Below are 23,365 nucleotides of genomic sequence, written 5' to 3'. Positions count from 1 at the left end.
AATATTCTGTGATTTTTAAAATATCTCAAACCAGTGCAGATATTCAGCTGCAGCATTTATACCTTTCTTTAACTCCTGTCAGAATAAATATTTCACAGTAATGATGTCCATCTAAAAAGGAATGCTGTAGAAAATAAATCAAGTATTTAAATTCACTGTGTTCTAAAAAAAGAATGTATCGATTATTCAGACATTCTTTTCAAAGTGTAGTTTTGTTTATAAGAGGATAATTTTGTGTGGTATGTTTTATGAGATGTTCCTAACCCATTTTTCTGAGATTTTAAAGCAAGCTAATGATACGCATGAACTTAGCTAGAGATGGTGAGAAAGCTTTTATTTTTGAAGAAATTGAAAGAATATGTTTATAGAAACTGTAGCAAAGTCACAGATGTTACTACCTTACAAATATGTGCCAATATCCATAATACTACAGAGGAAAAAAAAAAAAAAGGAAGAGGAGCAGGAAATATGTATTATTTCGTTTTCTGAAGTTATTCTTGTTAAAAATGAATTGTCTTATTTTGAATACAAGCCACACTAACACTTCATGGCTGGTTCAGCTCTGACAATTTTTATTTGTGTCCCTCAGAGGTGAATGCAGGCTGTATATGTTAACAGTTGAAAAGTAGAGATCATCTTGGTAATTGACTCCAGTTTGCTGTTAGATGAACATTTTGTGTAATCCAAACTTCTAACATTAGATTAATGTTCCTTCTTTACTATTTTGCTTTTGTAATTCTCATTTTAATTCTTTTTTAAATTACCACTTTGGGTATGTCTAAATTGGGTAGTAAATATATGGTTTTACGCATTTCAGTCCTGGTTTTCCAGTAGAATCATAGAGTGGTTTTGGGTTGGAAGGGATCTTTAAAGATCATCTAGTTCCAACCCCCCTGCCACGGGCAGGGACACCTTTTGCTAGACCAGGTTGCCCAAAGCCCCATCCAACCTGGCCTTGAACACTTCCAGGGAGGGGGCATCCACAACTGCTCTGGGCAACCTGTGCCAGTGCCTCACCACCCTCACAATAAAGAATTTCTTCCTAATACCTAGTCTAAATCTACCCTCTTTCAGTTTAAAGCCATTACCCCTTGTCCAATCGCTACACTCCCAGATAAAAAAATCTCCATCTTTCCTGTAGGCCCCTTTAGGAACTGGAAGGCTGCAATTAGGTCTCCCCGGAGCCCTGTCTTCTCCAGGCTGACCAACCCCAGCTCTCTCAGCCTGTTCTCATAGGAGAGGTGCTCCAGCCCTCTGATCATCTTCGTGGCCCTCCTCTGGACTTGTTCCAACAGTTTCATGCCCTTCTTGTGTTGGGGGCCCCAGAGCTGGATGCAGTACTCCACATGGGGTCTCACAAGAGTGGAGTAGAGGGGGAGAATCATCTCCCTCAACCTGCTGGTCATGCTTCTTTTCATGCAGCCCAGGATATGGTTGGCTTTCTGGGCTGCAAATGCACACCTTGAAAGTCCTTCTCCTCAGGGATGCTCTCAATCCATTCTTCGCCAAGCCTGTAGTTGTGCTTAGGATTGCCCTGACCCACATGCAGGACCTTGCACTTAGCCTCTTTGAACTTCGTGAGGTTTGCACAGGCTCACCTCTCAAGCCTGTCAAGGTCCCTCTGGATGGCATCCCTTCCCTCCAGCATGTCGACAGCACCACACACCTTGGTGCCTGTGGCAAACTTGCTGAGGGTGCACTCCATCCCACCGTCCATGTCACCAACAAAGATGTTAAACACCACTGGCCCAAATACAAACCCCTGAGGAATGCCACTCATCACTGGCCTCCACCAGTCTCCTCCAGTAGTTTAGGTTAGTGACATAGTGAGATTGTGCTACATCTGTGGTTGTACCCATTAATTATTAACCCATCAGACAGGCAGAGAAGAATAGAAAAATCCTTAATAATTCTGTTAGGTGGACACAGTTGGAAGAAGCATTACTTTACTTCCTTGTTGGTTGAAAAGTGCGGTGTATTCAAAATTCACGTTTTCGTGGTGTTCTTGTTCATCTTAAGGCAAAAAAGAAATGAAATACCATTTGTATCAATTTATATCAAAACCTATGCCAGTTTTTTGCAATGTTTTTGAGCAATTCTACGTATATGATGGGTGATAGCTTATTCATATTTAGTACAAAACTCTTGTGTAAGTAAAGGTGAATCTAGTGTAAACTCATAAACCAGGAATTACCGGAACAAAGACGGATTTAGCCAGGTGGCTTATTGAGTTCACTATACTGACAAAGCTTATTTGCTTAGACTTTTGTACCGAGTCTGTCTTCCAACTATAGTCTGCGAATGTGTGTTTAGTAAAGATCTTATCGAATGTCCAGTGAAGATATATAAGACTTCTTATCACACTGTAAAACAACTGTTAATTAAATAGGAATGATAGAATGCTTATTTAGCAGAAAACCTTTGGTTTATCTAATTTCTGTAATTTTTTCCTGTGGTAGCTTGAACATGCTAAAATTGCTCAGACAGAACTCATGCGAGAGTCCTTCAAAAAGCAACAAGAGGCCACAGAATTTATCAAGTATCAGGAAGAACTACAAGAACGCCTTAATGAAGAAACCAAAGCCAGAGAGCAGTTGGCTTTGGAGCTTAGTAAAGCTGAAGGTGAGTAGCTTCTTTGATGAGTTGTTGAACTTTGCACTCACTTGCCCATTAATTGGATAAAGAAATTGCAATTTAGATCAATTTCTTTGCAAATTTTAGAATGTTATCAGCCTTCTGGATAGTTATGGACAAGATGACCTCTGGAGGTCCCTTCCAACATTGACCTCTTTGTGATTCTGTTTCCCAACTTTGTCTCATTTATTATTGTCTGACTTATTCAACGCATTATTTTTGTATGTGTTATTATACTCAAAAATATTTTATTTCATCATAACATATCTGTTTATGCAGACAAGCTTAATTATTAACAACTTGGAATCGTAGAATCATGAACAGTTGAGCCTGAAAGGCACCTCCAGAGTCCATCTATTCCAACCCCCTGCTCGAAGCAGGGTCAGGTAGAGCAGGTTGCCCAGGACTGTGTCCAGTCAAGTTTTGAATGTCCACAGCTTCTCTGGACACCCTGTTCCAGGATTTGACCACTGTCAAAGAGGGGAAAGAAAAATAAGAAAACAAAACCAGATTTTTTTTTTTTACTTACATTGAAATGCAGTTTGTGCCCAGTGCTTCTTGACCTTGACTTAGTTCCACACAAAGACGGATAAAAATGTAGAACCTTCACTTTGAATTTGGTGATATGGTGGTGATATGTTTGAATTTGCAGTCTGTTTGAAGTGATCTTTTTAAGTATATTTGAAACTACATTAAGGAAGCAGTCAAAAATTGTAGGGTGTTACAACAGGAGAAATCTAATAATCTTTTTTGACATCAGGAGGGTATGTTCAAATCTGATAGACACTTAATTTGTTCTTTAGAAGTAGCTTTATTGTTTCAATAACTGAATGTTTTGTTTCCACCCAACATTTCTACATTATCTCTTTGTAATTAGCATCTGGAAAAGATGCGAAAAACACCTCCCCTGTAGGTAGGATCTCTGTAGTAGTATGCAGAAAGATATTTTGGCTAGTTCTGAAGCTCAGCAGACTTCTCTGTTTCAAAGTGGGGAGTGTAAAGTTAGTTTCATAGCCAAATGTTATTCCTGAAGAATGCTATCCTGCCAGCCTTCCTCTTCTTTTACGTACACAAATAATCCAACGTGAGTTCATGCGCTATTAATAGCTGGGACACACATAACCTGAAAAGAAGTACAGGTTTCAAAGCAATGTGTCTAAAATATGGTGCAAGGGACAGTTGGTAGCCTGACAGTTCACACAGCATAAACATTGTGTGTCATCAGCACCAGTACTGGCTGCAGCATTTCAATAGCGTTAGCAAAACTGGAAAGGAGGAAAATTGATTTCAGTGGGAATAGATTCCAATCTGAAAGAGGCATTATTCCTTTTTTTTTTTAAATATTAAATTAAGAGTGAAAAAAATCTTGTATGGAGCACATCTTAACACGCAAAAAAAAAAATCTTCCACCAAAATATAGATGACCTAAGAATTCTTGCACAGATGGAGTTACAAAAGTGTTTAGTATTGATGAATTTCAGAACGTAGGTAGCTTTTATGTCTGTTGCTGCTTTCCTTGGAGGAGAATATTTTTGTCTTGATAGAATTTTTATTCACAAATCTTCAATAATAGAATAGACTAATATATTAGGGCAAAGCAGAGAGTTTAGTATTAAGTTTTGTTTAAAGGTAGGAATGCCATAATATCAGAGCTGTCTCAATGGGTTTAATCCTACAAGTAGCATTTAAAAAAATAATACTAGAGACTAATTTTATAAAAAAAATTATGAACTTATCTCTGTTGCTTTTCATTCTAGGTCTGTATTTTTTTGCTTAGTCAGGTTCTCCACTAGGAATTACAAGCTTGCCTTTTCATTTACAATAAATACATTTCCATTTGGACAGGACTTTATTGCAAAGAGTTCATGCATAATTGTTTTTGAAGATGACTTCCCACAGAATGAGACTTGCTTATTACCCATTTTTTATTTTCATTATTATTTTTATCCTATTACCACCAGAAAAGCAAAAAATCTAAAATTAAATAGTTTCTTCTCTGGAGCAGTGCACTTCTGTTATCAAGTTTGCTTGTGCAAACAAACTAATAGCAGCAAAGAAACTGCAAACTCTTACTAGAAGCCAGTTTGTAGATAATGGGATTGCCCATCTGTAAATAAGGGCAAAATTTACCTGTAAAATTTTACTAAATGCTTGGAATATTCTATCAGAGCCTAGTTTGGAGATATAACAGATGAGTCAAGTATGTATTTTTTGCTAGCAAAGAAAGTATGTTAAACACAAAAATCTAGTGAGAGCTGTGAAGCTATGTTTTGCACTCTCAGGATTTTGTTTGATAATGTTTTATTTGGGGAAAAAAAAAAACAAACTTGGAAGCATATAAAGTGAAAACAATCTTCAAAAAATTTTAACCGGAATTTAATTTTAATCTGAGCCATAGCAATGTCAGTTTATAGGACTTGACAGACTTGCTGTGTTGATTTGGTTCATGAACAGTTCTGGAATGTAAGAGACAAAATTTGATCTTAGTTTTAGCCCCTGATAGGTATATGGCACAGTTGAGCTTTTAAGTTAGGTGCAGATTTATGTTGCATGTAGAGATTTAATTCAGTTCAGTCTTTTGCAGGAATTCAGCAAATTTGTCTCTCTTAGTGCTTTAGTGTTTTATAATTCCTGAATGAATTAAATCTTTTTTTAATCCTTTTTTCCTGTGAGCTTCTGAAAGTAATGCACTTACAAATGACAGGCACCTTTTTTTTGTTGTTGTTGATATAACAAAACAAAAATGCTGTAGAACATCTTTTTATTTAATTTCTTCTGCTCATTGAACTGAGCTGTGAGCATACTCTGACAAAGCCAAACTACGTTCTCTTATCAAATTCCTTAGATAGGTATGCAGAACAATGTCTTAGTTCATTATACATCTGATGGTACTCTGTCCTCTCTTGAGATAGAATGTGTCATTTTTGATCATTTCTTTCTTATCACAAAAACTGCTGCAGCTGAGACATTTTCAAACCTCTAGTGTTTTAGTGGTGTCAGATACGACTTATCTAATGTGATAGATAGAAAAGCTAATGCCAATTTATTCACTGAACTCTGACAACTTTCGTTACGTCTCTTTAAAAGAAAAAAAAAGGAAAGGAAAAAGGCAGGAGTAAACACCATGACACGTGATCTTAGCAGACTTTTTCTTCATTGTTCATACCTTTTTGGTGGCTGTGTGCACTCCATTTAACCCACGATTGCCCTCTCAGCTTCCAGCCTGTTAAGTACTCATTGTGAACATCATCTGATATGGTGGGAAAAACTACTAGAATTTGTATTGCCTCAAATTTTTTAAATGCTGTTAATGATGTTTCTAGTTCAGTATTTTTTGTTTCAACAGCCAGTCCCTCTATGTGGCTGTGTTCTCTGTGAATCCAAGTCTGGAAAAAAAAGATTGGTCAGCAGTGCATGATTGATGTGCATGGGGACCAGATGTGTGTTCCTCAGACTGTATATGCAAAGACCACCATTACTTAATTTCCCTCTTGATAGCTTTCCTCTGATAGGGAATTAAGTCCTCTCAGAGGTTTTACTTTGTGTACATTGATAACAAATTGAAACATCCTTAGTTTTCTTATATTCTCAAGCCAGGGTAAAATCCATTTTAATACTGGCTCAAGACTATAGATTTATACTGATAAAGTACTTCCATATTGAAAATAGTTTGCCATTGAAAAAATACTACTTGAATTCTGTGTGTTTAATGAGAAGAAACCTGTGAGATGGGGGGGGGGGGGGTGTCCAGCTGAGAAAGTTTAGACATCGTATGACTGAGGTCTTTTGGAACCGTTGGTATCAGACATGACAGAACACACCTTACCATGGAATCTGGGATACCTATTTAGTATCTTCTGTCACTCAGTAAAAATTTCTTTTGTGTTCTGTGGTTAGACTTTTCTGAAAGGACTGATGGGAATCTTCTGAAGCCATTACCATTACAGGATCTCAGTTTAGTTTGTACAGCCCTCAAGGAAATTCAGTGGTTTTTCCTAAGTCTCCAGCTTTGTGCTCACTTCTTCATCATTCCAAGATGGTGCCATTTCTTACAGCCATAATTTTCATAAAGCTAAAACAGAGCTCCCCCTCAGATTCCTACATAAGCTATTTCACTATGAAGCAATTTTTAAAAGTGTACAAGACACATTCTCAAGGCAGGGCCCCAATTCTCTGTTGAAAAGACCATTAATTGTTCAGTGCTACTTTTAAAAATTGCACATAAATAGCAAAGAAATTAAATTATTTCTTAGACGTCAGCTGTTACAGGGCTTTTGGGAGTGAGTCAGGTGCTAAACATGGATACCTATGGCCAGTTTTGATGCCTTGTGATGTTGGAAGCATCTATATGATACCTGACCTACAGGAGACCCATGATTTTACAGAAGCTGTAGTTTGAGCTCAGACAAATGTCTTGAGGCATCTGAAATGGCACCTGAATTTATTTCAAATTTCTTATTTCTCCTGTGTTTATTACACACTTGTTTTTCCTTGGCTTTGGAGTTCCTTCAGGGGTCTTTCATTGAGAAAAAATTCAGAGCTATATTTGGTCTTGTGCTATCCTTCCTATAGTTTGTTCATTATGGAAGAAGGACAGGATTAGAAGTTGTCAGGTGCTGAGTATCTAACATGCATGTGCATTCATGTGAGAATACTATAGTGACTTCACCATGCAAAAAAATCAAATTGTACTTTATTGTCTATTAAATATGCCCCCAAATTGATGTTCTACAGGCCTCATTGATGGTTATGCAGATGAAAAAGCATTTCTGGAAAAACAACTCCAGGAAAAAATAGGTGTAATTGACCATCTTGAGCAAGAACTACTGTGTACAGGTAACAAATTGCAGGAGTTAGAGGCTGAACAGCAGGAGATCCAGGAGGAAAAGGAGTTACTCTCCAGGCAGAAGGACGCCATGAGAGCAGATGCGGGGCCAGTAGAGCAGCGTATGTATTCCTCACAATCTTTCTATGAGATTTTCTTAAAAATAATAAGTAATCTTGGTGAAGGTCTTTTTCCTCCCTCTTTGTAATCATTGATAAAAATGTGATAGGGCAAAATGTGGTATTTTCAGACCTGATGCCTAATGTTAGCATGATAGCTTTTCTTGATACTTAAATAAAAAATGACTGAATTTTCAGAAGTGTTGAGCAATCAGAACTATTCTTTAAGCTGGCAAAAGCTAGATACCTCTGAAAATTTGCTTTTATTTATATTATCACTGGAGATGGAATATCTTGAAGTTAGCACCTATGGATAAAAATACTGGTCTAAATACTTTCCAAAGGGAGTTTTAGAGGGACTTGCAAGCATACCTATCAAAACGTAATTGAACTACACATGATGGTCATACTTATTTTAGACACAGAAGATATGCTTTTCTAACAAATTCCTCTTTTGGGGAAGAATGGCACAAAAGTTGCATGATAAGGAAAACCTGTTACCTACCAGTAATGAAAGCTTTCAGCACTGATGGTGAAAATTCCAGATAAATACCATGTCAATGTAATCTAACTAACTGCTTATTCAAAAAAAGCATTTACCTTCATGAAGTAAATGTATCTTTTAATTCTTCCTTAAACTAATAACTTAATATTTTACATTTGAGAGGGGAAGAAAATCAGAACAGTGGTGTTTGAGAAGCACTGATCTTTCAAGGATTGCAGTGCTTACATTGTAAATAGCAGGATGAAATTAGCATTTTATTTAATTTCTAAAAGTTTATGGCAATTTAGAATGTTCCTAGTTTTCTATATTACACATCTCAGTGCATATTTGCAATTTCCTGCATCCACTGTGTATAACAATGAAATTTCAAGAACAACCTGCTACTTCCTACTTTATAGTAAAGATGATCCTTGTCTATGACTCCAGTTTAATTATTTGTTATATGTTTCAGGTTTCTAAATATTTTAAGGTTATTTTCGTGTATAACAACTGTAAGGATAAACAATTCTGTAAATATGTGTAGGTACTTATCTCATGCATACTAGAATAACTTACCACATTCCCTAAGTTATCTCAACAACTTTGTCATTAAATGCCACATCTATCTTTGGCTTTATTTTCTCTTACATTGTTGCACCACAAGAAAACTATAGCTGGCATGTGAATTACTTTGCTTCTTTTTTTGTTTTCTCTCTCTATTCTCCTAGGCCTAGTAGATGCTGCAGTCGATGCAGCTTCCCAAGCAGGTGTGTTTGTATGTTGCATGGCCAATCTGTAACTGGGTGGAAGACTTACACGTACTGACATTGTTAATCAGGATTATTGGGCTTTTGGCTTACTGACATTACTTGTAATTCTTACTGGCCTGCAGCTTTGATGTTGTATTTCATGCTTAGTTTTACATTTCGTTAACACCATTTCTTATAATTTCTAAGCATAATGAGCAAATTCATGAATAACCATCATCTTATTCACCTATGAATTACAGATACTTAGATAGTATTGGAAGGATATTTTTGTAGCCTTTTTTTTCTTTTTATTTCTGAATACCGTTGAGTCATTCATTATGATAACTAAACACTGTGTTATATTGAGATATAATGGTTACCTAGAAATGAGAATTGGTTAAATACGATGTAAGATGATGGTGCCTAAAGGATCTTTCTTCTATAGTGAAAGTAAATTTTATTGTTTCTGTCTAAATATCAATCATGTTTTAAAGATTCTCCAAATGTAATTGCACTTTACAGTTTGGATTTTACCTCAAGGGTACGGTTAGTTAATATGTCGTTCAATGGGCTGTGGCTTAAGAGTCTTAATAGAGTGGTTTGGGGCTTTACTATATATGCTTGCCAGCCTTTTCACGAGGACTCAAAATTGGGCATCCATGCAGTCACTGATTTTACAAAGCTCCAGTTACAGGTCAGTAATTTCCCTCTTTGTCTGCCCGGCAACTTGGCCAAGTCTTTCCATATATTTCCTTCAAATTATTTATATGTATCACATTAAATGATGAAGCAGATTGATTTTACTGGTGCTGGGGATGAGAAGAGGGTTGGGTTTTCTGTACTTTGTTGTTAACCACCATGGTGACTCCAGCTGTAGTTTGAACTCATGCATTTTCTTTTCAATGATATGAAGACCTTCTCATTTATATGAAACTTAAACAGGGAATTGATCTGATACAACTTCACTAACACACCTCTGAAGGCTAACTAAAGGATAGTAGTTTTAATATGAGTTTGCTGTAGTGGTAACCTTAGTATTTCTCAGAAGAACATAGATTTTTAAAAAAAAAAATAAATTTTTTTTTAAAAAAGTAAAAACCCAAACCAGTTCACATCCTTCTGCAGAGTACAGCATGGATACCTTGGGGAGTGGTTTTGCTTCTTAACATTACTAACTATTCACTTCTAAAAGTAGTGTGTGATGCTTTTATTACAACCAGAATTGCTGGAGGAAACAGAAAAGCTAATGAAAGAAAAAATTGAAGTACAGCGTCAAGCTGAAAAAGAGTATGATGACCTTCAGAAGCAAGTGAAAGTCTTGGAAATAGACTTGGAAGAACAGGTCAACCGTTTCATAGAGCTAGAGCAAGAAAAAAATGCAGAACTAATGGACTTACGGCAGCAAAACCAGGCTTTGGAGAAGCAGCTTGAGAAAACAAGGAAATTTCTAGATGTAAGTATGGTAAAAGGCTAGTTTCATGAAGGTGAGTGGGCGCCTGTACTGAGGTTTGGCTCAGCGGGAAATGCTATTTTTTCATATTTTGAGCAAATCTAAAGAAGCACGCAATCGTAACAGTGGTATAGGTCCCAGCCCAAGAATTTAATTAACATTTTAAAAGTTGAAAATTCGTTTGAGACGCTTGCTTAGGACTGCTCTGTATTTCTAAGTATAACTTAGTAGGCTTCTTAAACATTTAAAATAATGGGAAACTTCTAAAAATAATGAGGAAACATAAATTTTTGTGACCTTCATTTTTAACAGTTTGTGGAATTTCCATGTTTTTCCATAAAATCTGTTAGAATTAAGTAGTCAGCTTTATTTGCACTTGAAAATTGAAAGCATAATTTCTCTCAGTTTCTTTTGTAGACTTCCTTCATAGTATCCAATAATCTACCTCCAGATATTAAGCTACACCTTCCAGCCAGTTACAATATATGTGTATTTATCCCCATTCACAATGGCAGTTGCCTCTGTTGTACCCAACTTCTTCCTACCTCAGGCTGTCTCTGCAATTTTGTTTTAGACTCTACTCCATTTTCAGCGAACACCATCTTCCCCACCTCCTCCTTTTCCCATTTTATTCCTATTAAGTGTACTATGCTGCTGTTGGGAGAAAACTATTATTTCTGTTCTTTCTCAATTAACTCTCTAGCTGACAGCAGTAGGGTGGAATAATTTTTTACATAATAATAAATATAACAATCTGTGGCACCTTCTCTGCATAATCTATTACGAAGTAGTATTAAAGGAGAGATCTTTCTAGATACTATGTAGGACAAATGGATTTGATTTATTTTTTACAGTTACAAGATTATTTTTCTCACTGAAACTAGTGTTTCATAAAAAGATTCAGAAGTAAAAATTGCTATTACAAGTCCCATAGTCATAAATGCATTATGAAATGCACAATTCAAACACTTTATAAATGTTTTTTGCTGTTGGCTCCTCATCAATATTAACGTAGAATTAATTTGCATTCTTAATTTCTATTTATGCTACATATTTCAAAGACAAACATTAGGAAAGAAAATAATAAAATATTAACTTACTACCATTTCTGTGATATATCTGGAACAGAAGAAACAAAACTATCATTTTTGTGAAATAATACTCAACGTATCTATGATGTCCTATTTTTTTAATAAAAAATTTGAAATTTGTTGCCCCAAATGATGAAAGAAGTTTTTTTTAATGGTAGTTGCAAGAGGTTCTGCTACCTTAAAAATACTGACATACTGTTACCAGCCTCACATTAACAGAAATAAGTAGTAGTAATATACTTAATTAAGATAGTTTTTAAATCAAATGGTATATCCACATAATTTCTTAACTTTCAGGAGCAAGCAATTGACCGAGAGCACGAGAGAGATGTATTCCAGCAAGAGATACAGAAGCTGGAACAACAGCTTAAGATTCCACAGAGGAGTCAGCCTGTCAATGAACATCAAACCAGAGAGGTAGCACATTTTATTACTTATACTCAATGAATATAAATGACAAGCTGACAGCTGTTAAGATATTGCAACGAAGCTATTTTATGGTGTACCTAACCTGCATCCATTTACAAGCCAGGAAAGTAAACCCCATTAGATGAAGGGTAAGGTGTTGGGGGAAAGTGGTGAAACTGTGTTTTGGGGTTTTTTTAGGCTGGTTGGTTGGTTGTTTTTTAGTAGTAGACACACGGAGACTTCATAACTTTGAAAAAAGCTCTTTCATGTAACTTAATTTAGAAAATCCACTGTTTTCAAAAGCTTGTGGAAACCTTCAGGACTACTGTAGCAATTTCACATGTTCTTACGTTGTTTTGTGACATCCTGTTTATAGCACAGGAACAAAACAAGGAATTGAGTCGCCAAGGTTTAGCACCTGGGGTGCAGCAGTGCTCTGTACACTTGAACCTCCCCAGTGAAAGTCTGTCTCCACTGAAACAAATTTAGTGTCTGCAGAACAACAGCAGCTCAGGGGAGTCATAGAAAACTCTTAGACCCAGCAACATCAAGAAAAGTGGCAGCAGTGCAAATGCTATATGTTATGAGGCTTTTGCGTGTTTTTGTTTGATGCTAGTCAATTAAATTGTGTTTTATTTTTTGTGGGTTTTCTTGTGTCCTGCTTTTAGAGCAAGGCCAATATTTTTGCATTATTTTCTTGCCTGATTTTCAGTATTAAAATGCCTCTTACTAGGTTGCACTGCAATTTTCAAATCAAAATTCAATTCTTCCTGAGGTAGTTCAGTTGCTGTAATTCAATTTTTAAATACTAGTAATATTTAGTATTCTATATTATATAGTTTAGGACTATAGACAGTAATAAGATGTAAATTGACATGTGAGATGTAAGTTGCTGAAATATTTATTTATTTAGAATTCTCAGATTTAGAGATGTATTTCATGGGGTTTTTAATATCTTTTACTACAAAGGTTTGTAAGAAATCTGAGAGTCAAAGTATTCAGTCAGTACTATGTGATATGGCTGTCATCAGCCTCTGTGAACAATAAATCTTCTGGAATTAGGTGGGTGTATGTTAACCAACACAGATGGAGCAATTCTGCATCTATTTTCTTCTATTGCAAAGTGTGTGCACACTCCTCTCCTGTTGACACATTCCACAGATGGGGGAGACTTTTTAGCGTAATTAGTTTTCCTTAATCCAGGATGTTTATTTTGAGTTCATTTCATTATGTGTCTGTTTATAATTTGGGACATGGGTAGCGTGTGAATTCCTGGTTAAAATTCTTACATTAAAACAACAACAAAAAAAATCTCCCAAGGAAAAAAATTTCAAATGTGATGCCATAATAAAAATTGCCTTATTTTCCTGTACAGAATTTATATGTAAATATCATCCTGATTTATATGCACATATGTGTATACTCTTAAGTTGGCAGATATGCTACAATGGAAATTTAAAGCATGCTTTCAAATGAAAAACAACTGTAACTGTGATTAAAATTTTGAGATTTGTATTAGATGCTTTTAAATTAGAATTGCTTAGTAGGTAGAAAGATAGACAATAAGCAAATGTCTGCAAGCTATTTTAGAAATGGGTGGTGTTGAATGTGATACATTACAACTTACAGACAAAATTTTCAGTAGTGTTTTAGATTTACATTTAATTTTTAGCAAATGAGGCACATAGTCTTACTATATAGCATATTTCCAAGTATCTGCTTGGAATATTTCATAAATATACATTTTATCATTATTTCTGAGATAGCTGCTCTATTTTTTCATAGTTGCATGGGTTTTGAAATGCTCTTCTGCTTTGCGTGAATGCCGTGAGCATTTTCTATTGATAACTTCATTTCTTTTTTACTGTTGTTTCAGCTTACTCTGTCAACTTATTCCAGGGAGGGTTGTCGTAAAGAGTCTGCTCTAGACTTGATTTTTCTTTTTCCGTTTCTCTCTCAGGACTTTTCTGTGGTCACTTCAGACTTTGATGTTACTCATGGATGGATAACGTCAATAATACCATCCTGTCAGCTTTATGTTCTGGTCCTCTTCTCTCCTATCTATTGAAATGCTTTGAGTCTTCTACCTTTTGGCTACATCGTAACTTCCTAATTGTAAATACTGAAATCAGTTTCTTGAGTGGGACAAACATTACTTTATGTGTCTCTTGCTCGATTGCTTAGTTTAACTCAGGTCTTAACTTTGTGCATCAGTCCTAATACCATGGATTTGTTACACATCTTCCTAGCTGTAATTTTGATTAATCATTTCTGAAGTACTGCTAGAACTGGGATCATTCTATCTCTACCTGATTCAGTTACTCTTTTAGTATTTTGTTTCTGAGCCACAAACAGCTGAACTACTGAGATCCAGACTGCTTTATTTGGATGCTTTGTCCCCTGTAGAGAGTGAAATTATATCATCCATTGTGTTTGGTCCCATTTAACAAACCCAACAGGAAAGCAAAACTTCCTGTTTCTTGAGATTGAAGTATAGCGATTCTCTTCAATATTAAAGACCCAGTGAGCTTTAGAATATGTCTGTATGACACCTAATCAACTCCTTATTTTGAATAATTTTGTCACAGATTTTTAGAACTAGGAGATTCCTCAAAGATGCAAATAGCATCTTGACCTTAAGGTCAAGACATTCCATTTATAGATGTTAAAGGTATCTTTTTAGTGGGCTGCACAGGAACTGACTAGAGAGTCTGAAGGCTTCACAAGGACAAGATCAGTTCTAGAGAGTCGGTGATACAGCACAGAAAATATCACTTCTTAAAAAATGCTGTTTGTATTTGTTGGATGTAGCACTACAGTATCCTAACTTTACATTCTGTTTCACCTAAAGAGTAGGAGTATCATTACGAGAAAAAGAGGGATATTTTTTCGCTGTCAAAAATGAGTGCTGTTGCTATTGCTAGCAAACCCTTCCAATCTAGTACAATATATTCATCTTCTTGCCATATTGTCACCAGGTTGAACAGCTAACAAATCATCTAAAAGAAAAAACAGACAAATGCAGTGAGCTTTTGCTCTCTAAGGAGCAACTTCAGAGAGATATACAAGAACGAAATGAAGAAATTGAGAAACTAGAATGCAGGATAAGAGAACTGGAGCAAGCCTTAATCATCAGTGCAGACAACTTGCAAAAGGTATTGCTTGGTCTAAAATTATCATGTATTCACTACTTCTTATTTTCTTGAGAACAAAACAGTATATCTTTTTTATTTGGTTATTATGAAGCAAATAACTAATTTTTTAATGTATATTTAAAGGTGGAAGAAAGGAAACAGTTTGGCACCATCATAGTAAAGGGAGAATTACCTCTTGAAGTACAGCTGCAAGCTGAACGAGAAGCTGTGGACAGGAAGGAAAAGGAGGTAAAATATCTGTGAGGTGTTCCGTGTTTCTGCTGATACTTTGCTTTGTTAGTTTTTGCTTTCTGTTGAGCTTTGTGAACTATACAGATGAATTTTTTTTAACAGATCTGTTCAAATCCCTTAGAAATTCTCGTGAGCCATGATAATTATTGTTGTTGTCTGTGTTAATGCTTATGACTTACAAGAGTGTTTCCAGAATCAAAGTTCAGCCCAATTAAAAAAAGCTTCATAGTGATTTCATCTGATTTTTAGTGGGTTTTAAAATTCCATTCATTTTAAGGACTCAGAATGTCACTGAGTAGAGATTCTTTTGTTTGTGCATACCAAACCAGTTTACCGTAGACATTGCACTTGAAAATTATGACATTTAATTTTTGGTATGGCTGTGTATTCCTTTCCACCATTTGTTTTGGAAACATAGGTCACAAACCTTGAGGAACAACTGGAGCAGTTTCGAGAGGAGCTAGAAAATAAAAATGAAGAAGTTCAGCAATTGCACATGCAACTGGAAATTCAGCGAAAAGAGTCCACTACACATTTGCAAGAACTTGAACAAGAGAACAAATTATTTAAGGTAATTGTGTAACAGAGAAGCCTAGAGCTTTATTCTCCCTCTTCCCCAGAAATAAATTCTTGGAAAAAGCCAAGATGCCAAATTCTTTCCCTTTCTCAAGCATTCCGCAGTTCAACTTGCCAAATACTAAAAAGCTCATATAATTACTTCTCATTTCATGCAATTTGTTTATTTTAATTCCTATGCCTTACATACTTGTACAAGAATATGCAGAAAACATTATGTACAACTGTAATAAGGTTTTGGGTTTTGTTTTTTTTTTGGTAGGATGAAATGGAAATACTGGGACTAGCTATCCAGAAATCTGAAGATGCCACCATAAAGGACCATCATTTAGTGGCTGGGAGACTCGCTCACATCATGCAGGAGAAGGAGCGGGAAATAGATGATCTTCATGAACAAATTGCAAAACTGCAACAGCAACTTGAAGTCATAACTGACAACAAAGTACATACTTTTGAAATCTTTTTTCAGATTCCTACTTTGTGTTGCTAGCTGTTTAAAGAAAAATAACCCTCCGTCCCCCCACCAATTACATTATCTTCTATTGCTGCCTTTAAAAATGTAGATGCTTCCGTTTCAAGCAACACTCCCTGATCTGTTTTTCCTCTTTTGACTTGTTTTTTACAAAGGATAATTTTTGTTTGCTTTCTTTTTATTTTTCTGCCCTATTTCTGCTCGAGTTTTTGTCTTAAATTCTTCTTCATTCCTTATTCTTCTAATACTTCTGAACAACAAATAATATGCAAGTAGCTGAATTCAATCTCAAAATTCATTCTACCATCTTCCCTACTTATTTTCACTGTTACATTTCAGTGACACCTCCTGGATCATGTTGGATTTTATAGATTTTTCAGCAGTTGAACTTTTGCGCTCCATGAGCTTGTGTAAATACTTTGTCATCATACCAATGTTGGCAACATCTTTAATCCAGTTTGAAGCATGGTGGATGTGCAAACAAAAGACTGTGTTTTATTAGAAATGTAGAGCAAGAAAGAAGGAAGCAGATTCATTTTCATTTACTGAGATTTAACAACTGTAGCTTTTTCTTATTTTTCAATTATGTGTATTTATGATAATGAGCTTCATTTTCTTTTGGCTTACTCCCATTTTATACAGATATGATGCATTCGATTTCAACAGAAATACTACTTATTTTGCATTCTGAATATTTTAACCATGAAAATTTATTACTCATAAGCTTTGTCTGCAAAACAAATATTATTCATTAAGATAAGACAAGAAGTTCTGTTGTCCCTCAGTAGCTGATTGGACATTTAGGGTAACATTCTACTAGGACATATTGAATCCACTGAAACAGAGCTCTGACTGAGCTGGATAATTTCACTGAGTTTTTATGTGCGACATTTAGTTATAATGAACCTCAGTGAATAATGACAGAACTTTGAATTGGATTTAGGAAAGATCATACTTCAAGAATCCAGAATAGTTCTGCTTTATAAAATGACTGCAGCAATAGGGTTGCATTACTTGCCTTAAGAAAAATACCAGGATTCAGGTGTAATTCATTTTAATGATTGGTTCTTCTCCTATTATATGAAGTTTCATTTTCTTAATTTCATCCTCTTACTCAGTTGTATTTTCTAGGACATTAAGTAATTACTCTGTTTGCTTGATTATGAGATCAGTATTAAATATGAATAGATTGTTCTTAGGTTAATCCCTTTCCTAATCCCGTCAACATCTTCATCTCACTAAGTGCTTTTCTTTTAATTGCTGTATTTGCCTTTTGTGGTCCTTTACTCCATTATGTTATGGAGACCAGAAACTGTTATGCTGACTTGATAGCAATCACCAGTATCACTGTTCTTTTCTTCTGAAAACCAATGGCTTGTTCACATTTTCTTTAGTGTTTTTGAGCTTCCTCTGTCTCTGAATTTTAAAAAATAACTTCTTGGTTGGCAAATCAGTCCTTCTGATTTATACAGTCGCATGTTTCATTTATTCTTGTACATACTATAGTTATGACAAAGTCATCTTATTATTCTATTTAACTAAACCTAACAAAGTATTGAGAGTTAAAGGGAAAAGCACAGCTATTTCAGTAATAAATTTAGTCATCATTTTTTTTCTCCTTCTTTTTTTCTAAAAGGCCTTTCTAGAGTTCTCACCTATTTTAGGTACCATAACTGATTTAATTTTATAACATCCCTTTCCAAATATTCTTGACAGATTTCCTTCTGCCTTTTTCATTTGCAGTGTAGAAGCACCATTCATTTCAGATCTCCAGACATTCCTTTAAGAAAATAGATCTACTTTTTGTTTCTTAGACTTAGTACTTATAGTCTGATCTGTTTTTATTTTGACTTTGTAAACAATATTTTGGCATTCTTCTACACTCAAGTGACAATTTGCTCCCACTGCCATTTAACAAGCAGGATTTTTTTAATGAATTTTATAAAACTTATTCTATTGGAATCTGATAACTTGTCGTGTTATTCCTTTTGATAAGCCTTTTAATTTATTTTATTTAGTGTTCATCAACACCAGTCATTCCATTTTTTATGTCTACTCATTTATTTCTTGTTAGAAGTTGATATAAGATGGCTTTTCTTTTTTCTGCATCATAAAATCATCACCCTCACATTTGCTCAGTTACATCCTTTTATTAATTTCTTGCAATTTTCAGCCCCTTACACAACTTGTAATTTTAAGTGTCTTTAGAACTAATCTAGAAAAGTATTACTCTTACTCTCTGGATGCCTTCACCCATCTCTCTTGGGCTTTTGTTTGGATAATGATATACATTTTAAAATAAATACTTCTATAACTTTGTCTTGCTTTACTTTCATTTAAACTATAGAACAAAGGAAGAATTGTGCTATGGGTACAGCTTGCCCTGTGTGTTTTTGTGCACATCTGCAAACGTGTTTGCACACACACATTCACAGGCAAACATGTATTCAGGTTTGTGATAGGAAGTGTCAGGGTTAACTGATAGGTGTTTTCTGTAGTCTCAGACTAAAAAGCATATAATAATGGTATTTTTCAATACATTTAGTTAAAGGCCTATTAGTATTTAAAATGTATATCCATCTTAATTGGCTGTGTCTGGTATAAATCTGTTTGACCGTGTGAATGAATGGTGCTTTTGCATGAAGAGCACAGTATCTGTCTAATCTAACTGAAGATATCTGGCCAATATGGTAAGCTTGAGGATCCAGAGCCTTTTTTAAAAAAGGAAGTTCTGTATGTAATGCAGAATAATTTATCTGTAAGTTTCAAGCTTCATAAATCTTGGTTCCTTGGAATTCTTAGAGTAAAAATAAGATGTTAAACCTTGATTGCATAAGAAGATTGAACAGCACAGACATGACCACTCCACTTGTTTCTGTTTTAATTTTTAGTAAGAAGGACAAGACAGAGCTTTAGACCAAACTGTTGCGGAAAAGTTGGGAACGCTTAAACTTCAGTGTTTCATATTTCTAAGAATATTATGAATGCTTTCACTTCATTTGATACTTTCACGCCTATTTTGCAGTTCATTAAGTTCAAAGGCTACTTTGTCAGTCCTATGTGAAAATATCCTGATTCTCATAAAACTTAACAAGAGACATCCCAATAAGAAGGTCACTGAAGACATACTTTATTTTACAGGATGTTTCAATGTGTAATCACTGTTGCTGTGAAGTCCAGGAGAAAAATTACCTGAGGGTTTCACCCATTGTGAAGTTCTCTTGTTCTTTTTTTTTCTTCAGGTTATTGAAGAACAAAATGAGCATATACGGGAGCTTGAAGCCCAGGTAGAATGTCTGAAAAGTGATCAAGAACGTGTGAAGAAAAAAAATGATGAGGAAGTAGAGCAGTTGAATGATGTAATTGATAAGCTTCAGCAGGAACTGGCAAATATTGAACAAAAAGTACCTGCAGACATTGCTACCCTTCAAGAAGATGCTGACAGTCTGAAACACACACTTGAAACAGTTCTGGCAGAAAAGGAAGCTTTGGAGAAGCAAGTAGAAAACATGAATGTAGAGGCATCTCAAACAAGGAATGAGCTTGAGGAAATGAACTTAAAAATGAAACAACTCAAGCAAGAAATAAGTATGTTAAAAGAAGAGCACGAAAGAATAACAGAGAAGTATAAGTGTACACTGATGAAAGGTGATAGGGAAAAAACAGAAGACAGGAGCAATGGGAAAAGTGAAAAAATGGACAAAGACTCATGTGAGAAGATAGGGTTGCTAGATCGAACCCAGCTTAAGTCTTCAGATGGAAATACAGAAGTCACCATTAGCAAGATGGAGCTACAACTGCAGCAACTTCATGCATGCATTAAGGAGAAAGATTCAGAACTGTGCAGGTCTTACAATGAAATAAAAGACCTAAAAGAGCAAGGCAAAGCTGAAAGAGAAACACTTAAAAATAAGATATTAGAACTGGAAAAGACACTAGTGGAAAAAGTTGCTGCTGCTCTTGTGAGTCAGGTTCAGCTAAATGCAGTTCAAGAGCAAAGGAAATTCATGCAGGGAATTCAGGAAGCTTCAAAATGTGTGGAGGAAGCAAGCAAGAATGCCCAATCAGAGGGTTCAAGTAATAGAACTGAAAATGAGGCAGAATCAAAATTATCACTCTTAACACAGAGGCTTAGCGAGATGGAGGACCACCTGGCAACAGTGAATCGTAACTTGGAGCTAGAAAAAGAAAATGTAAAAATTGCACAAAAGGAAGCTAAAATGAAAGAAGAGAGACTCTTAGAACTTCAGCAATTACTAGAAGTTGTTCAAGAAAAACGCAAAGGAGAGATTCAGAAATACATTAAGCAAGAAGAAATGCAGACATACCAGGTAATTAGATGCCAATTTCTTTTGGCTTGTTTTCACTAAAATCAGTAATTTTATATAAACTATAATGAATGAAACACTACTTAATGAGACTGGTGATAGGAATATTCTCCTATGTGGGACAAACCTTGATTTCTTTATTATTCTTGGAGTTATGGAGAAGGATGTTATTTTCGGTGAACTCCACTATCAATTTTCACTTTGCATTGAAAACACCTTGTCTTTTCATGAATGTGAGGTGATTTTGAATTTTGACAATATACTTTTTATTCTGACTTTGAGCTGACATAGAATGGAGTGGATTATACTTTTATGTGGCATGGAGGTAGAGTGATAAAAATTAAAATAATAAAAATTATCTGAGAGGGTTCAGAATGATAAGAGTGATAGCAATTTGTCTGTACTGTGTTGGGGGTGTTTTTGTTGATGTTTGTTTATGTATACTTTGGTTTTGGTTTACTTTTGCTTGTTTTCCTGCCTTCATTCCAAAGATATTTCCCATTAGTAGTTTTTATCATTATACATTTTTCCTCATTTCCATACACCACTGGTTATGTTGAATCTGAATTTAAATTCTTCAGTCAAAGCGCTTCATAGCCCGAACATGGGCTTGACTGCTGAAACCCTCAAGTTCAGAGGCATCATGGAACCCAGTGCTGGGCTGGAAGAGGTTCTAAGACTTTTTGTCTAAATGCACATTGAATGAACGTCATAAATGTCTTATAAATTCAGTAATATTATCAGACTTCATTTCCTACTCTGTTCACCTTCCTCCCTGTGCTTTCTGCATGGTGTAGCCAATTTCTGCTTGCAGCTTAGAAAACTGTAAGAAGACAGTTTCTCCTCCCATGCTTATCCACTTGTAGGAGTTAATCTAGGAAATGGTCTTTCAGTCTTAATTTTTGGAGGCTGTTAATACAAATAACATATGTTTGTTTTCCCCTATAGTATTTCCATTTGTGGCTTTAGTAAATTGGTGTGAAAGTGATCAGTGCTGTTAATACTTGCTTCTTCGTAAGATTCTTCACAGTTTTCCATGTCTTGTGTTGCCATGTAGGTAGGAGCACAACTCGTGGAAAGTCAAAAAGAAAATGTGCTTATTCATGAACTTGAACTAGAGAAAGTTAAAGAAGAGGCAGCTGCTGCTAAGGAAGAACTGAGCAGTTACAGAGAAAAGGCAGAAAAACTTCAGCAAGAACTAGCAGTAAGAACCAGATTGTTCCATAATGTATTTAAAGCAAGTGATTATACAGGACTTATTGTGCAAATATGCATACTACAGCTTTTTTTAATCTTGTACTGAGAATGCCACTAAGAAAAATGGTCACTCCTACTGTCAGTGGAATAGAGCTGATGCTGTAGACCAAATCTTCATTTGTTACCAAAGTAGTTTTACAGCCCACTCTAGTGCAATAGTGGATCTAGAGCTGTATTTCTTAGGAGATAATATTTGTTACCATGTGTCATAACTGCTTTAAAATAGGACTAACTGAGCTGTAATGGTATAGGGGGTTGTTTGGGTTTGAGGGGTTTTTTAACTATTGGGAAGAACTGCAATTCAGATTCTCCATATTTACAGGTAAAAGAAGCAAGTTTGATACATCTTCAGGAAGACCTGTGCAAAGTCAAAGAGAACCTAGTTCAAGCAGAAGAGAGGCTTGCAAGTTACATGAGAAAGGACAAGGAAATGACAAAAACTGAAAGCAAAAAGGATGCAGAAATATTGTGTAATTTGTCAACCAGTGAATCTGCTCTAATTAGAAAAAACTCATCATCGCAAACAGAGAAGACTGTGGAAATGAACAGCTGTATCCAAACCTCACCAGTCCTTGTTAAAAATGCAGAAATCCAAATTGATTTGCAAAATGGATGTTCTTCAGAAGAGATTGCAGAGATCATAAGAGAATTTACTGAAAAAATCGACCAAATGCAAGAACTCCACGCTGCTGAAATCATGGACATGGAGACAAGGCATATCGCTGAATCTGAAGAATTAAAGAGAGAGAAGTTTGTTGCAGTGGAAGTATTGACTGAAGAATGTAATACTTTAAAGGAAGTCATAGAAACTCTACGAACTAAAGAGGTACGTATCCTATGTTATATTCATTGAACTACTTCAGTTCACGCTTTTGCTCCTGCTACAGAAATTCCCATTTGAAGTCTGTTAAGTGTGAACCACCACATGTTCAGTATAAAGCTTTTAAGTGTTCTGCTGTTTCCACAGCTTAGGGAGAGATTGTGAATCCCTTACTCAGCAATTTAAGTTTGGGAGTTTGCTTAACTATCAGATGCTTCCTTGTGCTACTGCATTGGACCTGTCCTGCCCTGTGGAGTGGGGACAAGTGTAGATCACCCCATTGAACATCATCATTGTCATCTCCATTTTGATTACTTTGATTGCAGGGGAAACTGAACACAGAGGCTCATATTGTTTCCTGCTCCTTAGAATTAGCTTCCTTATGATGAGTGGATGCGGGGTGATCAAAGATTTGATTGTTCTCTTTTCTAAATATAGGGAATTCCAGTTTCTGGATTAGCACGTTCTCCACCGTATCAAGCTAGAGATGGAGGTTCTAGTGGTAAGAAACTTGTTTTTATAGATTTCAAACAGCATCATGAATTAAATCTGCTTTTTTTAATACTAACATTACCATTAAAGAGTTTGTGTTCTAAGAAATAAAAACAGCTACTCCCTAGATCAAAGCAGAAGCCAGTAGCACTAAGAAAAGGTGCTGAGTATGCCATGTCTATTAATCTGCTATGGAAGGAAAATTACTAGAGCGGAGATGGGTTGAGTTGAGGCATCAGATGCTAATTTTTTTCTTCCCACTGGAGTTCCTATA

The 23,365-nt window shown here is 35.6% G+C and overlaps 1 protein-coding gene across 6 annotated transcripts in view; it reads left to right on the top strand.

The window, feature by feature from the left end:
- The window catches only part of AKAP9 (A-kinase anchoring protein 9), a 119,870-nt gene that overhangs the window by 79,484 nt on the left and 17,021 nt on the right, over nucleotides 1-23,365 (top strand). For 4 of the 6 annotated variants that reach the window (XM_075746209.1, XM_075746211.1, XM_075746206.1 and 1 more), the window contains 13 exons: nucleotides 2,460-2,622; nucleotides 7,369-7,581; nucleotides 8,791-8,829; nucleotides 10,032-10,264; nucleotides 11,650-11,769; nucleotides 14,739-14,915; nucleotides 15,039-15,143; nucleotides 15,565-15,717; nucleotides 15,985-16,164; nucleotides 19,437-20,525; nucleotides 21,580-21,726; nucleotides 22,102-22,605; nucleotides 23,038-23,101. In XM_075746209.1, coding sequence (XP_075602324.1) covers nucleotides 2,460-2,622; nucleotides 7,369-7,581; nucleotides 8,791-8,829; nucleotides 10,032-10,264; nucleotides 11,650-11,769; nucleotides 14,739-14,915; nucleotides 15,039-15,143; nucleotides 15,565-15,717; nucleotides 15,985-16,164; nucleotides 19,437-20,525; nucleotides 21,580-21,726; nucleotides 22,102-22,605; nucleotides 23,038-23,101 — 3,187 coding nt within the window. The remainder of the gene's footprint in view (nucleotides 1-2,459; nucleotides 2,623-7,368; nucleotides 7,582-8,790; nucleotides 8,830-10,031; nucleotides 10,265-11,649; nucleotides 11,770-14,738; nucleotides 14,916-15,038; nucleotides 15,144-15,564; nucleotides 15,718-15,984; nucleotides 16,165-19,436; nucleotides 20,526-21,579; nucleotides 21,727-22,101; nucleotides 22,606-23,037; nucleotides 23,102-23,365) is intronic. The other 2 variants (XM_075746210.1, XM_075746207.1) reach the window with 1 other exon arrangement.

This window comes from Balearica regulorum, chromosome 2 (genome assembly GCF_011004875.1).
Source record: "Balearica regulorum gibbericeps isolate bBalReg1 chromosome 2, bBalReg1.pri, whole genome shotgun sequence".
Lineage (NCBI taxonomy): Eukaryota > Metazoa > Chordata > Aves > Gruiformes > Gruidae > Balearica > Balearica regulorum.
This window is presented reverse-complemented; position numbering and strand designations above follow the sequence as displayed.